Source organism: Ixodes scapularis, unplaced genomic scaffold (assembly GCF_016920785.2).
Source record: "Ixodes scapularis isolate PalLabHiFi unplaced genomic scaffold, ASM1692078v2 PGA_scaffold0__279_contigs__length_252992795, whole genome shotgun sequence".
Lineage (NCBI taxonomy): Eukaryota > Metazoa > Arthropoda > Arachnida > Ixodida > Ixodidae > Ixodes > Ixodes scapularis.
Window position 1 is genome coordinate 111,250,322 of NW_024609835.1, and position 18,873 is coordinate 111,269,194.

General features: G+C 44.2%; 1 protein-coding gene across 1 annotated transcript in view; it reads left to right on the forward strand.

Moving 5' to 3' along the window:
* The window catches only part of LOC8027683 (proclotting enzyme), a 47,996-nt gene that overhangs the window by 13,542 nt on the left and 15,581 nt on the right, over positions 1-18,873 (forward strand). Inside the window, exons 4-6 of the mRNA XM_040217836.3 lie at positions 2,203-2,276; positions 5,393-5,487; positions 13,902-14,167. Coding sequence (XP_040073770.1) covers positions 2,203-2,276; positions 5,393-5,487; positions 13,902-14,167 — 435 coding nt within the window. The remainder of the gene's footprint in view (positions 1-2,202; positions 2,277-5,392; positions 5,488-13,901; positions 14,168-18,873) is intronic.

Genomic DNA, 18,873 nt, shown 5'->3' on the forward strand with positions numbered 1-18,873 from the left:
GGGAAGGACCTCGGGTTCCTTCGGGAGGACCTTGGGAGGACCTCGGGTTCCTTCGGGAGGACTTAGGGGGGGGGGCCACGTGACCTGGGGGGGTCACGTGACGATGACGTCATCAGTGACGTCACTGATGTCGTCATCGGCAGGACTTCACTGATGACGTCATCAGTGACGATGACGATGGCGATGCGAATGCCAATGACTTCATCGGCATCCGCATCGTCATCGTCATCATAACTGATGACGTCATCGTCACGTGACCCCTCCAGGACCTCGGGTTCTTTCGGGAGGACCTCGGAAGCACCTCGGGTTTCTTCGGGAGGACCTCGGAAGCACCTCGGGTTCCTTCGGAAGGACCTCGGAAGGACCTCGGGTTCCTTCGGGAGGACCTCGGGAGGACCTCGGGCTCCTTCGGGAGGACCTCGGGTTCCTTCGGGAGGACCTAGGGGAGGGTCACGTGACCTGGGGGGTCACGTGACGATGACGTCATCAGTGATGATGACGATGACGTCATCAGTGACGTCACTGATGACGTCATCACTCATGATGACGATGGCGATGCGGATGCCAATGACGTAATCGCCATCGTCATAGTCACGGATGACGTCATCGGCATCCGCATCGTCATCGGCATCTCTAAAGACGTCATCGTCACGTGACCCCTCTCCCCGAGGTCACGCGATCTCCCAGGTCACGTGACCCCCGAGGTCACGTGACCCCCTCCCTTCCGAGGTCAACTGATCCCCCCAGTACCCTTCCCTCCTCCTCCTCAAGAGCTGCGCTCAAATTCGGCGTTACAGGGAGTTGTAAACGGCTTTCATTTTTTTTTATGAAATCATTATTAATATTTTGGAACATTCCGTGGAATGATAATTTTTCAGGGAAATATAAAAATTCTTGTTGATTTGCGTTTTATGACACCCAGACAGTTACAGTCCTTGGGAACATAACGATATTTTTTCAAGAAAAGCAGAAATTAATAATTTTTGAATGTCGTAGAAGATGCAAAGCAAACAAAACTTTGTAGAACCGTCGAATAAAAAACTAGACGCGTCCAAAAGTTTAATTACTGCTTAATATTATTTTTTATGACTGCCATCTAAACTATTCCTGGGTAACATTGAGTGGTGTGTGCTTGTTCAGTTAAAATTATGATTTTAGTGCATGGTTTTAAGGCGTTGATGTCCAAAACGATGAGATTTGTCTGGATAATTTTAAGTCATTGTAAAACTTTTAAGATATTTTGTGTCATTCGTGAAATTATCTTTCTTTTTCTGAGCATAAAATCAATACCTTTGTACATTAGAATCGATAAACTCACAAGTGGCAAGGAACAAAAATCTCGTTGGATTTAAAATTTGCCTTAAGTATATTTTAATAAATATACCTTTGCCACCTTGAAACAAATGAGGGTCGCCCCCCACCCCCCCCCCCCCCCCTCAAAAAAAAGGAGCCTCTTTATACAATGAGGTTTAATATGCGTATGTTCAGACAGATAACAATATTTAAAAAAAACGCCGCGCTTTTTACTCTTTCTATTCCATCTTGCTTAGGACACAAAAGAGTAGCCCCCTGAGCATGAGTATTGTTTAGAAAATGTTCTTCACTTTGACTTTGAGCACCTTAGCGAGAGCTTACGCTAGGTGAATAATTGAATGCAATACACAAATTCAGTGTTTCACACCTCAGCCACCACTGGAAATTTAATGTTATTTCTATCGAATGTCATTCAATGATCGGCAAGTCAGCTCTCGATCTAGACTACAAGCGTTGGATGTGCATTGCGCTGCCCCAGGACTGGCGCGAGCTGATTGGTGGGTCAGATAATAACCTTCTATAGGACATTACATTTTACCGTGTCAAAGTAAAAATTAGGGTCTTACGTCTCAAAGCAATGAAGGGCATCTGGTACGCCCCAGTGGAGGATTGAGGATTATTTTTGACCCCCTGGCGGATCTTTCGAAGTAAAACTGAAATATCGGAATCACGGAGCCTCCTCCCCAATAAGCCTCCGTCAGATGGCGGGCACGTCGGCCGGGATTCGAACCCGCCACCTGTGCATCTCCAAGGCCGGAGCGTTGAGTAGGAGCCATTGAGACGGCTAATTTAACCGTGGGGCAGGGGAAATAGCTTATTTCGAAACACAATAAATATTTTATAAGCGACTTCCAAAAAAGTAGCCTGTCCTCTTTTTTTTTTGTTTAGCTTGCGGTACACCTAACCTGAACAAGAGAATCGTCGGCGGAGAAAACGCCAACCCAGACCAGTGGACATGGATGGTAAGTGTCAACGAAGACCCTTCCCGTTTTATTTTGTTTACCGGCACAGCTTAGTGTGAAATCTACAGCAGACTGCTTTGAAACGCGCACTGTCACTACTTTGTTTTGGTCCCTTGGCATGGAATCTTCATGAGCAAAGGTGCCCCGAAAAAGTAAGAAAGGTTTATACAATGTCACTGGACGACATATTGAAGGTGATGCTTAGAGCGCATGCTCTGAACGAGCTCACATTAATAGCCTGCTAAGACCGGCAATTTTGGTGGTGCGGAATGTACGCTGCAAAAGAACTGCGGAAGTTTGCTGTCGGCACGCGCTCAGCAGCAGCGCATACAGATATTCACCCGCCCTGACCCGCCCTTAGTTCGCCTCCCGCCGTTTTAGGCGCCATTTAGAGCTTCGTTTGAAAACTCTGTATTCCATAAGGGTACGATACAGCGCCATCTGGACGCTGTCCTTCAATACAGATGTATTTCATAGAATGCGCTACAGTTACCTGGCAGTTACTATTGGCGACGTGAGCGATCGAAAGGCGACTATTGGCGACGTGATCGGCCCATCACAATAGACCGACCTCACCAACTAGTTTGAGTACGCCACCGCTGCCGATATGCATCGTGGGAGCTGTAGTCTTTCTGCACGCGCGACAACCCTGCTGGAGGTTTGCGCGAGCAGACCACGAGGCAGCACGAGCTGTCGCATGAACTGGCGTCTGCCTCCTACGAACTACAGTTATGGCGGCGTCACGCATGCGTGGAACGCTTCGTGGGATCGGTCTATTGGCCGAATGCTGACTATGGCGTCAGCAAAGGATATCAAATCGACGCAAATAAGAGGAATGTAAGACCTTCAATTTTGTCGGTGTTGGCAGTGTTGTTTCGAGAACGCTATGATATCAGGCTTCCACCATGCCCATTACAAACACCATCGAACATGTTGTTCACAAGTAATGACGTCACAAAAGGTAGCCGAACGAGGGCGCGACCGAAACATCTCGCTACTAATAGACGATTGCAAGCAAGGCCACTGGCCGCCGCCATGTCTCTGCTCGTTCAGACAAGCACGTGCTATTTGAAACTTACAAAGGCTATGTTCACGCGCAGACTGCACGTGCTTGCACTCATAGGGCACCAGTCGGGGCGCCATGCTTGAAGTTGTCTATAGCAACCGTTCTCTGACCGATGGCATATCAAACGACGGGAGGCGGGGGGTACCCCTTTTGTAAGCAGCGTCTATCGGTAGGTCCGTAACTGAGTTGTTCTTATAACGTTCGCGAACACCAGCTTTTTATGACGTTATGCTGCGATGTTAGTAAGGTAACGAAATTGGCATTCAGACAGAAGATTTGCTGGAAAAGTGCATGTGATTCTTCTGATGCTATTCAGCTTGTGATAATCGCTCACATCCTCTCCTCTAGCGCAATTAAATCTCATGTTCGTCTGTATCTTCAGATGAGTATAAAAATTCCGGGCTCTCTTATTAAAATGAAAATCATTCGTGCTGATATGACATGCACTTATCGTTTCGGTGCTCTATTGGCCTATTCCTTCTGGGTCATCAGCATATAATAAATTATGCCCGGACATTTTGTACATATAACTATATTTTTACAGTATTTCTAGTCTAATACACAAGTTTACGAGCGGATGATGCGAGTTCAAAAATAGTTTGAAATATATTACTGTAACTCAAATAACGTAAAAAAGGCCCTCACCGCCAAATAGCCTTCTGACTTTTATTAATAACTTAGAGCACTCCCACCGCTGTTTGGTTTATTCAACTATATTTACGCGGTAAAACTTGTTATACGACATCTCGCTTCGGGGATGAAGCTATATATATCCTATTTTGTTGACATTCGATCTTCGGTGTGTTCTTGGTAGTATTATGCACAAAATACTAAACAATGACAAAGAATATGTCGCGCAAGCTATGGAACAATGTTAAGAGTCTCCAGTTTTATCCTTAGGGCACTTCTGGCATAAGTAACGTTGTTATTTGACGAAATAAAATAAAATAGTATTTATTTAAAATATTGCTTTAATCTTTTCTCATTTTTTAGAACACTACATTATTGAAACATATATGTTGGATTTGTTTTCTTGGTCTACAGGAAGAAAGACAAGGAAGAAAATAAAAGTGTCTTATAACTGAATATTGAATTCAAAATATTGAACTGAACAGGCTTCTGATAAGAAGCGCTGTGTTTGTTCGCTGCTGCTTGCTTAATGTGTCTTCGAGCTTTTTTTATTCTGTCTCATATTAGAAACTTTTAGGGAACCGTGTTTGCACATGCGATACGGTAGGATGTGCCGTCCGGTAAGAACGGCGCATGTGAGAGCAGTAGCGTACTAACTTGTTCTTGAGTAAGGGGGCAAAACAGACCCCCCTTGGGTGCCGCCGGCCAGTGTTGGCCCTGCCCAGTGCCGGCTATTTCAGGGGGGAGGGGGAGGGGGCAAAACACAAAACACATGCCTTGCCCCCCCCTCCGAAAGCTGAGGAGGCAAGCCCCCCCCCCCCCCCCCCCCCCCCGGTTGGTACGCCCATGTGTGAGAGTCTTCTGCTGTAGCGCATGCGCAGTTCGCACCGGAGGGTACGAACTGCGCATGCACTACCGCAGAAGACGCTGCATGATTGACTTTGTCGGATCGCAGCGTGGGTTGTGGTCGTACTCAGTGCGAAACGGAGTATAGGTATAACCGTGAACTCAGAGCGAACGCAATTATACGCTGCCATTATATCGATCGATGGAACATTATTGTTTCGGGGGATTTCCTTAGATCCCTTTCGACACAATCGACTCGATTGGTGTGTAAGGCTCATTGCCTTGGCTCATTGCTTCCACAAAAGCGTAAAAAGCGCACCAATCTATTTTCGACGAATCACGAAACTAGTAAATTATATTTGCGATTTTCAATCTTGTGCGCCCTGCAAACCCGTGCCTGCAAAAAAAAAAAAAGTTTTGCTGCTTGGTGGAAGAAATGTTTAATCGTGAGAAGTATTCATACTGTGAATTTGATACAGCAACGATAGGGTGTACATTTTTTATGAGCATACTTCAAAACGTTAAAGTGAAAGCATTTTTGATAATTATCGTCTATATTTCTTTTCTCTTGCAGGCTGCCTTGCTTAGGAGGGAAACAGGCACACATTACTGCGGAGGGGTCCTCATCAGCAACAGATACGTCATCACTGCAGCACACTGCACGGTTGGGTGAGCTGAATGTTGTTGCGTGTAATTGGTTTCCTTGATCAGCTTTCACCGTAAGGTACCTACATGGACCACTGAAGCCCTCAACTAAAGCTTTGGTTCTTCATTCTAAATGTTTTCTTACTTTGCTGTGTAAATTTTTATTCTGGAAGCCGCATTCGGATTTTGTTTCGTGTGTCTTTGTTCTCTAAATCGCAAATTAGAGACTGTTTGGGCCATAAAAACACGCAGTAAAGATATTATTAAATAGAACTTTCATTTCATGTTTTAGAGACCGCAAGAGTTAAAAGCTGCTGTTGCAGATTGACGAGGTCCTGGCGCCAGAAACATTCCGTCAAAAGAACAACATCGTTAATAAAAAAAAAAAAAAACTAAAACAAAAACACAAATACGAGCACCATTAGTCACGTGATTGCGCTAATACTGTACATGTAAATAAGCACTTCCAATTAAGAAAGCAGTTTCACCTGTTTCTTAGATGATACTACACATTTGACGTAACACGCAGTAAAGTAGTCTGGCTGCAAAACAATATTAGTTAAATTCATTTTCCCAAAGACGTTCGTAATATTGGCTTCCAGTTTATTAAATAAAATGACTAGGCATGTATTTTAATTGTGTAAGACCATAATTACTGATTATTACCAAATGTTATAACTCTCCATGTTTCGCGATGACCTGTGAAGCCTTTTTGACCTGGTTTGAACAAGCAAAAATAGTAAGTCTGCAACCGAGCAGGTGACATTCAAATATAACTAAACCCTCGAACCAAGGAAGCAGCAATAAGACACAAAACAGGGTCACACGCGTCCACAAGTTCTACACAAAGAGAAACAGTTTTGTTCGCGTGGTTCAAGTTCTAAGTTCTTTAATTTGTCAGATTATGCACTGCAAGTTTGACGCTAATATTTTGCCAAATGTGCTAATTAGCATTATTTCAAACTCATACAATAATTTGTACCAAATGTTCCTTCTATATATCTCAAAACAATTTGCAGTGCAGTCGCCAGCCCACCATCTTCCGCATAAATTTCCTATATTTTGCACAAAAATTGTATCTGCATTAAACATTGAAAGGGAAGAAGAAAAAGTTTGAAAGTAACCTGTTGTGCACTGTTTAAGATGGGAGCAAGTTAGTCTCCGTCTTTCTGCAAATAGCACGTATAATTTTAACAATAAAAATAGGACAAATCTAGAACTTTTCGGGTACAAAACAAGTAAATTAGAATAATTATTAGTTGTTTTCATAACTATATTTGATTGCTGCTATTTTTGCAAGTGCAGTGCCACTGCTTACAGGAGTGTAGACTCAAATCCCGACATTCTGCCCTTTCAATGATAGCAGTCACAGCGTCAAGCTGCCAAAAAGATATACCCTACCTTTTCTTTCTTGTTTTTGCGCACGAGTGTTTATTTATTTGCATATTTTAAACGATTTCAGTCACGCTGTGCTCAATAAACAGTGACAAACAAGAATTTTATTTGACGGAAATAAACGCCAATTTATTAGGCCGATTTGTGTCAGAAATAAACTTTCCCAACTGGAAACTGTACCTCTATTGAAATTATATAATATCGTAGTGAAGTGTGCATCATGCGGCATCCTTGAGTTGAAGCTTTCTCGAGCTTTTTATGGCGATGGAAGCGAGGTTTCATCAATGCCGCAGGTTACAGCTTAAAGTAACTGCGCGACTTTCCGAGGCGTACAGATTCAAGGATCGTAAACATGGCTTTGACTTACGTCAAATCCGCTCAAATATTAATGACCTTGCTTCTGAACACGTATTGGTTTGCAGCATACGTTTCGCATCAACAAATTTGCTTTCCTCGGAAAGAACAAGTATGATTTACCACCAGCATAACGATATGACCTCACGTGCAAGCCAGATATATAGCAGCGCATATGAACGACCGAGTCAAGATTTGGCATACTGAGTGCATTTTTGTGTGTTGGGGGATTTATTTCTATGACGTAAAAAATAAAATATTCTAATCGAAATATTTGTCGACATACAACACTGTTTGAAAGAACTGTAAAAAATATTAGAACTCGCCATGCTTGTTGTAATCGCTGTGCAGATTCTGAGCCATGAACTCTGAATCTAGCAGTTGCATGGAGTCAAACTAATAAAGAAGAGTCAAGACGAATTTGTGGTACGAATAAAACAATTTAGTTTAAACATATTTTCTGAAACGTGATAAACAACCGAGCTATCCCCACACTTTTACTTGAGATGTACGTACAAGTTCATCTGTTTGTTTATTCTCATGCAAGGGTATACAAATACAAAATAAAACCATAATATTGTAATTATAGTGATTGAAGGAATGGCAGTTTAGAAAAATACGGGAACATGTGGCCTTCCTAGGAAAATTCTAATATATTGCAAAAAAAAACAAACAAGCTTTTTATGGAGGTGGAGCTTAACTTGCTCTCATCTGGAATATGCTCAACAAGTTCCGGACTTCTGTTTACCTATCAACGTTCAGTGCTACTATAGTCAGTCACAAGTGTATAGCTATAGTATGACTCAAGAAGTGATACACAGTGTGGTTCGAACTTCTTGTGTACTACTTTGATAACTACATGTTGTAACCCCCCCCCCCCCCCCCCCCCCTTTCTTGCAAACCCCCGAGAGGTTTGGCAGTATTCTAAATAAAATAAGTTAAATATCCGCCAGAAGCTCTTTCCACATACTCACTACCGCCAGTCACTCTCCCTCCGCGATGCGCAAATACTCTGTTATGACTGCGCATTGACCAAGAACGCAGCCGATTTGGGAAACATCGCGCTTACGTCACATAACTCGTCATGGCTATTGCGTTTCCTGGTTGGTACGCGGAGCGATTGCGTAGTAGTGTTCAATCGTTGCATTATTAACATGTATCCGACTATGTGAGGGAATCAATGGTCATTTAACGATTGCAACAAAATGTTTAGCTGGGCTTGTTGGTTCATGACTGGAAATGAGCTCCAAAGGAAAGTGTTGTCGTCCACTTCTTCACCTGCTCCCGTTCCTTTGGTGCTCATTTCCAGTCCTTTAACGAATCACGATCTGGCGCAGTTAGCAATACATCGGATGTCAATATGAGAATTAGCAGCAAGCCTCTTTCAGTGCTCTTTCTATCGGTTTCTATTACATTTCTACGTCAAGCGCGTTAACGGCAAGCTTGGCGAGTTCGATCCGCCGTCTACGCCGCGAACGCATCGCTGATGCACGTTCGCCGTATTACACAAGGTCGGACCCTAATGACGCAGTGGAGAAGGGAGCACGACCGGTCGGCGCTTGACGTCAGACGGTTATTAGCCAACGTCGTCTGTACGCGCGCGCTGGCTACGTCATACCAGCACGCGCGTAACTTGTGACGGAACTGCGGTGATCAAGTTAAAAACAAACAATAAAGCATTAAGTTTTGTGCACGTTTGAACAACAACGCTCTGCAAAATCAACTCTTCTTCAACCCTTTGTATCATATTCTTAACAAAAAAAAATCATTAGTAAACAATTAGTAACAGTTTACTAACCTTTTTACTAGCTGTTTGTTAAGTCAAAGGCAACACAAGCATCTCATGCTCTGACGGGGAACCAGTCTGTTAACCGAGGACGTGCCTTAGCAAGGTTTTAGCCAGGGGAGGTGCCATATTTTTGAGAAAGTTGGCCGCAAGCTGGCTGCCCGACACCAAAGGTATATTAGCTGCCATCCATTATTCCATTCATCTAGCGCCAATAGATAGATGACTGTTGCTCGAAAATTTCCAAATCTGTGCCCAACAGCAGAAAAATGGCAGTGCTTGGAGTTCGTACTTACAAAAGCACGTTGTACAATTTCTGGGCGTAGTGTACATGAAAGTGCAAAATGTGCAATTCGCAACACGTCTGACGATTTACATAATTATATAATAATTACATAATTCCTAAATTTTTAAATAATTCCCAGAAACGGTAGACTTTGTTACTAACTGTCAATCGCCTCGAAAATTCGAAGACTGACTTTGCATATTAGGTCCTCAACAATAACAAGTCTCCCATCCTCATCCTTCTCATTCTTCCTGCCTTTTTCTTTTCGTTTTCCCTTTGTTTTGTATAATTGATAGCATATATATCATGCCACTTTACGTTCATATACAGTATATATATCTTAGTTTGACATTAAGCCATTGTTACAAGCGCACCATTCGTTGCATGTCTGTAATTATGTCTATTGTTGCTCTGCTGCTGTAGCGCTGTAACGGTGACTGGAGCCTTATCAGGCGGCTTTGTTCACCTTTTGCTCCAGCCTCCCAGATTTCTGATTTAAATAAAGAATAAACAAAGAATAACTTGATTTCGGAAGGGTGTTGGAGGGCACAAAAATTTAGAGCTCCGTTAGTTTGTACACCCCAGTTGAGTACTTCCCACCCCACTATCTAGCAGAGTAGTCACGAGGTACATTGATACGGATCTTACAGGCTGAATTCACTGTATATCGAAAATCTTTTATAGCCCTGTGCAGCAATCGGAATCCCATTTCAAATGCAGAACATTGTTTTAGTTCAACTCATTGGTGGTACGTGCAGCAAAACTTTAGAACAGCCTGCTTTGTTGATTTCAATTGGAAGTAAGGGGGAACGGAACAGATAGGCAGATTGTTGTTTTTACAGCATTCATTTGTGTTTTAAAGCATCGACAAACGGCATATCAGTCGATTCGGAATTTAAAGTTTTATTCTTACTTTAACGTGTTCTTGGATTCTTATTTTTACCGTCTAATTTTCTTGAATACTTTTTTAACGGGGTCTTGAACGTCCTAGTGAGGAAAACGAACCACAAAAAAGCTCATAAAAAATAAGATAAAAAAAAAACATTATCGTAACGATTCAACGATTTTTAGAGCGCAGCTCTTAGGCGTTCGTCCCCGTTCCTCGCGACGTCGCCGTCGGCGTAACCGCGAGCTTTGCATTATGGGCCGTCACAGTCCAAGACACCAATTCAATTCTCCGCTAAATTTAGTGAGGAAACTGAATTGGTGAGTAGGTTTGTGCCGTCCCCAAATAAAACACTGCGCATGAAGTTTCCCGCTAAATTTTGCGGTAACACTGAAGTCACATGACCTCAACACCAATTCAGCTTCCCCGCTAAATTTAGCGGGGAAACTGAGTTGGTGTAGAGGTCCGGTGACGTCAATTTTCCCGCTAAATCTGGCGGAGAAACTGAATTTGTTCATAGGTGACGTGACACGAAGTCATGTGACGTCATTTTCCCCGCTGCATTGAGCGAGGAAACTGAATTGGTGTTGAGGTCGCGTGGCGTCAATTTTCCAGCTGAATTTAGCGGGGAAACTGTGGGAGGAGGGGAGGTTAGGAAGGGGAGGAAAGAGGAAAGGAGACTCTCCCCTTTCCCCTTCTTCCCCTATCCCTCCTCTTCCCCTCGTCCCCCTCGCCTCCTCCTCCCCTTCTCGTCGCCCTCCTCCTCTCCTCTTCCTCCTCCCCTCCTCCTCCATACCTTCCCCTCTTCCTTAATGCCCTCCCCTCCTCCTCCTCTGTACCCTCCCCTCCTCCTGCGTACCGTCCCGTCATGGCAGTGCTGGGCAGAGATACTGCAAAATGTATTCGGAAATACAAATACTAAGATACCTGTGTTTTAAGGCCCAAATACAGATACTGAGATGCATTTATCGTTTATATAACGGGATATCCCGAAGATACTTTTGCAGAAACGACGGAAAAGTATTTTGGAGTACAGATACAGGTACTTATGGAAATACATTTGTTTCCAAACGGTGCTACGTGGGGAGGGTGTAGCTCATGGCGTATGTGTCAGACATGTACAAATTACTCAGGAAAGGTAGTTAAGTTAAGTTACTGAGTATCGACGCCAAGAATAATTGGAATAGAGTAGAAATTACGCATTTGTAATAGTAATTGAGTAAAATACTAACTACTGTAAAAAAAGTAGCAAGTTACTTTGAAGTTACTTTCGAAGTTACTTTTTTATATTTTTGTGGTAGCGAAATGAACATCAATTTTGATCCATGAAAAACCCAGCGAGCCTAAAATAAATGCAGTCATTTAATGGCTTGCGTTTTCACCAAAATAGATTATTCGCCCGCAGAAGCAAGTGACTTTCAAAGTTCTTGATATGGGAGTTTTCCCCTTTTCCTCCTAAAGACGTCCCCAGCCAAGCTAAAATGCGTTCCATCGACGCGCTGGATGGAACGGCATCGTTGAATTTGAGAAAGAGGCTGTGCAGGGTCGGGTAAGCGAGTGTCGATCTTAGGTGTCCGGGACGAAACATGTGAGGTTTGCCTAGGCTAGACGGTCTTTTATAAGAAAATCTCGTGCTTTTTCGTTTTTCTTCGGCAAGTTGAGATTGTTATAAATGGCCCGTCTTTATCCCACGACGTTCGGAGAGTACGCTGAGCGAGTGCATCTGACCGTCAAGGGTTAAAGTCTCGCGCCACGACGGTGAGATCATTCGGACGACTGTGCAGTGCTACGCTACTGAAAAAAAAATTGCTTTGGTTTGACAGAAGATGAAACGAAGTATATTATGCCGCTGATGTCGGGTCCAACAAAAGGATCTCCCGAGGGTGACTCGCAATCCTCGCCGGCGACTACGGTATCTTGACGCACCTGACACGCCTGCCAAGTAAATCGTTTTCAACAAAGAGGAGGTCTCCTTAGCGTAGAAAGTCGGAAGGACGAGTAGTCGAACTACGTGAACAAGCATCGTCGCTCGTACAGTTGCAGCTGGAAGCCGGAACGTGCTCCCATGAACGGATGATCCGTGTCTGCGTTTGTGCGCGGGGGAGTCGGGCTTCGCAAGGGACCACGCGCTGACGACAAGGCGACCATGGGAACAGGGGCCCAGCTGCGAGGCCATTCCAGTGGCGCCTAACTTGGAACCCCCAAACAGCTTGAGCAGAGGTCACTAAAGAGAGACAACATGAAAACAACAATAACCCTGGGAGTGTCCCTGTCTTTCACGGTTGCAGCTGGAGGCGGGCGCCTGCGTGCATTACCGGATTAGGTCAATACACGACCAAGGCTTGTTAAGCATCTTTGCCTGCGTTCGTGCGCGACGGTGTTATGTTTTGGCTGCTCGTCACCACCTTGGCCCAAGGACGCCTTTGATGCAGTTTCTGGAATGGGAGGGGGCCCCTTGTTCCGGAATGCCACTTCAACTGCTGGTGTCTTATTTATTTCTGCGCTCAAACTTTTGTGATGAGCAAAATTAGCGGTAGATTTCGGAAGTAATTAGTAGTTTGAGTAGAAGTTACCTGAAAAATATAGTTAAATTAAACTACTAATTACCCAAATAATGTTGTAATTGAAAGTTACCAAATTACTCGGAAAAGTAGTTAAACTACAGTAGTTTGAGTAGAGTAGTTGAACTACGTCCATGTCTGGTATGTGTACGGTAATTTATGCTTGTGCTCCTATTTTTGTGCCAATTTATGCACTAACCTTACCTCGAACTCTTTAATTATCATTAATGCCGCTAAAAAACATGTCACTCCCGTTAAACCACATAGTTACAGAACGGTAAATACTGCATACCATATGCTTGACAAAAGGCGGTAGCCTGAAATGAGCCCTATTGGGCCATGAGGGTGCTTCTCCAATTGTCGTCTTATATGCTTCTGTGTCACCCATAGTGTGGGGAGATTGGTCAACAGGGCCGTAAATTTCTCCACTGAACTCCTTTACAGAGTTCGCTCTGCTGAATTGGAATGGGAAATATTGGAGGACTTTGTGAGAGGAGCTGATTTTGTTATTCTTTCAACTAACCTTCTTTAAACCACAGATTATTCCTATGTTGGTAACCGAGATGGATCTTGTTATCGGGCGGGTTCATATTATAAATTCGGAAGCAACTTGCACCAAACAAATGTGTTTTTTTTTTAATATTTTATATTTATCTAAAAGGACAACAAATGTAACGAGAAACCTAAGTATGGCAATGTATCGCGATAGAAGCGATACATCTGAAATGTATTTTACTATTGAGATATTGAGATTGAGACATTTTTCAAATCTATCTAGATACAAAGATGCAGATACTCGAAAGTATCTCTAAGATACTATCACGGTACATTTATATCGCGATACTGCCCAGCCCTGCGTCATGGTATATCGAAAAATCACAATACCTCAAGAGCTGCGCTCTAATTTCGCATTACAGAGATTTGTAAACGTCTTTCAAATTTTACGTTGAGTGAACTTATTTCATTTAAGCAAACGCGGTGTTTACAAATTTGCACGTGAGCTTGTCTTCAAATCTGGCAGGAGACCGGTGAGCCTTTCTCGGCATACATTGGCTTTGCTATGAGATTTTCTATGGTGAGATTTCGCTCAGTGAATTTGTCTCCGGTTCCTTTTCTTTTTTAAGCTGTTTTCCGTTTTTGGGAGTAAACGGGTAAATAAACTCGTCGCAGACTGAAGGCGAGCAACATCACGATCCGGCTTGGCGCTTACAACATCCGCGAGTCGGAGCCCAACGCCTTGGACATCGAGGTATCTCGGATCCGGCAGCACCCCCGCTTCATGCAGGACACCTTCATGAACGACATCTCAGTGCTCAGGCTCAAGCACTCGGTCAAGTTCAACGAGCACATCCGTCCCGTGTGCCTTCCCATGCGCCGAACGGACACCTTCTTCAAGAAGCAGGCCACCGTGCTCGGATGGGGCACGCGGGCATTCGGTATGCTTTCGATGCCCGCCTTCTTTGGGCCCAATTCGGCGACAAACATTCACCTACTGACCGCCGCCATATCTGCTCGCCCGTGCAATCGCAAGCTTGTCAAAGCTACGTTCAAGCGCAAGCTACGCGTGCTTGCACGCACAGGACACCAGTCGGGACGCCATGCTTGCAGTTGTCTATACACCATTCCAATGTTTACAAATCCACAGACCAGCGTGGAATCTCCACAATTCAGCACGCGCATGTAAGTCTCTTCGGAAAGCGAGCAAATAACGCGCCATGCACATAAACGCTGGAAATAGCACCGGCCTGAAGCGGTTTCGGGGAAAAATTTATAGTCATTGATATGATGCGAACTACTGGCTGGATGTTCCAAATCTTACCCAAGTAGATCCGAGTTTCACGTTGCAACACAGCTAAACCGAAGTTGAACGCGGGTAGGTTTTCGAACGCCATGGTACAAAACCCTTATCCTCTAATAAGATGGAGTACATTTTGAACACGGCCAGGGAAACGTTGCACTTCTCCAACGTCCAGCGCGAGTTTTCTGCCTTCGATGACTCTTTTTCTTCTCGTAAGCTTTGAGCAGGCGCGTGCAGCAAGTGAACGACGGGAGGTACCGAGAGCGTGCTGTACGCTGTGCGTCCTAAAAAAACGCCCTGCCGTTTTTACCTCGACAGGGACTATACGGGTAGGAATTGGGGAAGAGGAGCAGATGAGAGGGCGCGGAGAAGTCAGAGCGCCGAGCTATGATTGGAAGGATTAGGGGGTAGAAGCAAAGTCCAGTGGCATTCGTCTCTACCCATTCTCTCCCTCCAATCAGAGCGAATAAGAGCGTCGACTGCTCTTCGCGCACCGTCTGGCCTTGTAACTTCAGACGCCTGTGTTTGACGCTCGAACGCGACTAAACGGTGGGTAGAAAAAAAGAAAAAAAAAGGCGGCTCTCCTTTTCGTTAACCCTCTAATCATTCCAATCAGCGCTCGGCACTCCGACGTCTCCGTGTGCTCTCATCACCTCCTCTCCCCCAGTTTCACACTGCATAGTAATGACGTAAGAGGAGCAACGGCGGTGGTCCTGTCTTCGAGGTATTTCCCGTTTGTGCCGGCATCACAAAATCCGATGTTATGTGGCGCAAGCAGTCTTCACCGGTGTTGCTTGTGCGATAATAGAGAGTTTTAGAATATCGTTCCAAACCTCCAATAACGCAACCGATAACGGTACGATGCGTGCTCACAGGCGTCGCCGGAGTATCGGAATCGCTACCAGAGTCGTCGGAGTAATCTAATAAAACTCCCTAATAAGTTCTTTGGCGGTCAGTTGGTGACCCTCATGATTACAAATGGTTTCTAGCAAGGTGTGATATGCTCGAGCAGGTCGCTGTTAGCTGGCTGCTTTTGGGGACTCTCGGTGATTTTCGGAGAATCCTCGCGCCGAATCGAACATAACGAGTGGGTTGCGTTTTTATTTTATGTGTTCCTCTTTAATGTATACTACTTTTAGGTAAGGCTGTTTTTGAGAGGGCGAAAGCTTCTTACCTATACGTGTTGGCAGAGGTAGAATATGGTAAACTACGTGAAAGAAATATCTTAAATTTCTCTTGAAATTTAAAAACCGCATTCTTTTTTTAGTATTAGGATTACATTCCTACGCTGCTTCTATTAAAAAAAATTCAATAGTGTTGACGATTGGGCTAGTTGGTCATTCATATTAGCGGAAAACAAACAGCGCAAGGACAAGGACAGAGTAGAAGGCGGTAGACAGATACAGCGCTGAAACACTGAATATGGCCCGTTGTATTAGAAATGAAATTCAGTAGTGTTGACGATTGGGCTAGTTGGTCATTCATATTAGCGGAAAACAAACAGCGCAAGGACAAGGACAGAGTAGAAGGCGGTAGACACAGACAGCGCTGAAACACTGAATATGGCCCGTTGTATTAGAAATGAAGTTCAGTAGTGTTGACGATTGGGCTAGTTGGTCATTCATATTAGCGGAAAACAAACAGCGCAAGGACAAGGACAGAGTAGAAGGTGGTAGACAGATACAGCGCTGAAACACTGAATATGGCCCGTTGTATTAGAAATGAAGTTCAGTAGTGTTGACGATTGGGCTAGTTGGTCATTCATATTAGCGGAAAACAAACAGCGCAAGGACAAGGACAGAGTAGAAGGCGGTAGACACAGACAGCGCTGAAACACTGAATATGGCCCGTTGTATTAGAAATGAAGTTCAGTAGTGTTGACGATTGGGCTAGTTGGTCATTCATATTAGCGGAAAACAAACAGCGCAAGGACAAGGACAGAGTAGAAGGCGGTAGACAGATACAGCGCTGAAACACTGAATATGGCCCGTTGTATTAGAAATGAAGTTCAGTAGTGTTGACGATTGGGCTAGTTGGTCATTCATATTAGCGGAAAACAAACAGCGCAAGGACAAGGACAGAGTAGAAGGCGGTAGACACAGACAGCGCTGAAACACTGAATATGGCCCGTTGTATTAGAAATGAAGTTCAGTAGTGTTGACGATTGGGCTAGTTGGTCATTCATATTAGCGGAAAACAAACAGCGCAAGGACAAGGACAGAGTAGAAGGCGGTAGACAGATACAGCGCTGAAACACTGAATATGGCCCGTTGTATTAGAAATGAAGTTCAGTAGTGTTGACGATTGGGCTAGTTGGTCATTCATATTAGCGGAAAACAAACAGCGCAAGGACAAGGACAGAGTAGAAGGCGGTAGACACAGACAGCGCTGAAACACTGAATATGGCCCGTTGTATTAGAAATGAAGTTCAGTAGTGTTGACGATTGGGCTAGTTGGTCATTCATATTAGCGGAAAACAAACAGCGCAAGGACAAGGACAGAGTAGAAGGCGGTAGACAGATACAGCGCTGAAACACTGAATATGGCCCGTTGTATTAGAAATGAAGTTCAGTAGTGTTGACGATTGGGCTAGTTGGTCATTCATATTAGCGGAAAACAAACAGCGCAAGGACAAGGACAGAGTAGAAGGCGGTAGACACAGACAGCGCTGAAACACTGAATATGGCCCGTTGTATTAGAAATGAAGTTCAGTAGTGTTGACGATTGGGCTAGTTGGTCATTCATATTAGCGGAAAACAAACAGCGCAAGGACAAGGACAGAGTAGAAGGCGGTAGACAGATACAGCGCTGAAACACTGAATATGGCCCGTTGTATTAGAAATGAAGTTCAGTAGTGTTGACGATTGGGCTAGTTGGTCATTCATATTAGCGGAAAACAAACAGCGCAAGGACAAGGACAGAGTAGAAGGCGGTAGACACAGACAGCGCTGAAACACTGAATATGGCCCGTTGTATTAGAAATGAAGTTCAGTAGTGTTGACGATTGGGCTAGTTGGTCATTCATATTAGCGGAAAACAAACAGCGCAAGGACAAGGACAGAGTAGAAGGCGGTAGACACAGACAGCGCTGAAACACTGAATATGGCCCGTTGTATTAGAAATGAAGTTCAGTAGTGTTGACGATTGGGCTAGTTGGTCATTCATATTAGCGGAAAACAAACAGCGCAAGGACAAGGACAGAGTAGAAGGCGGTAGACACAGACAGCGCTGAAACACTGAATATGGCCCGTTGTATTAGAAATGAAGTTCAGTAGTGTTGACGATTGGGCTAGTTGGTCATTCATATTAGCGGAAAACAAACAGCGCAAGGACAAGGACAGAGTAGAAGGCGGTAGACAGATACAGCGCTGAAACACTGAATATGGCCCGTTGTATTAGAAATGAAGTTCAGTAGTGTTGACGATTGGGCTAGTTGGTCATTCATATTAGCGGAAAACAAACAGCGCAAGGACAAGGACAGAGTAGAAGGCGGTAGACACAGACAGCGCTGAAACACTGAATATGGCCCGTTGTATTAGAAATGAAGTTCAGTAGTGTTGACGATTGGGCTAGTTGGTCATTCATATTAGCGGAAAACAAACAGCGCAAGGACAAGGACAGAGTAGAAGGCGGTAGACAGATACAGCGCTGAAACACTGAATATGGCCCGTTGTATTAGAAATGAAGTTCAGTAGTGTTGACGATTGGGCTAGTTGGTCATTCATATTAGCGGAAAACAAACAGCGCAAGGACAAGGACAGAGTAGAAGGCGGTAGACAGATACAGCGCTGAAACACTGAATATGGCCCGTTGTATTAGAAATGAAGTTCAGTAGTGTTGACGATTGGGCTAGTTGGTCATTCATATTAGCGGAAAACAAACAGCGCAAGGACAAGGACAGAGTAGAAGGCGGTAGACACAGACAGCGCTGAAACACTGAATATGGCCCGTTGTATTAGAAATGAAGTTCAGTAGTGTTGACGATTGGGCTAGTTGGTCATTCATATTAGCGGAAAACAAACAGCGCAAGGACAAGGACAGAGTAGAAGGCGGTAGACAGATACAGCGCTGAAACACTGAATATGGCCCGTTGTATTAGAAATGAAGTTCAGTAGTGTTGACGATTGGGCTAGTTGGTCATTCATATTAGCGGAAAACAAACAGCGCAAGGACAAGGACAGAGTAGAAGGCGGTAGACACAGACAGCGCTGAAACACTGAATATGGCCCGTTGTATTAGAAATGAAGTTCAGTAGTGTTGACGATTGGGCTAGTTGGTCATTCATATTAGCGGAAAACAAACAGCGCAAGGACAAGGACAGAGTAGAAGGCGGTAGACAGATAC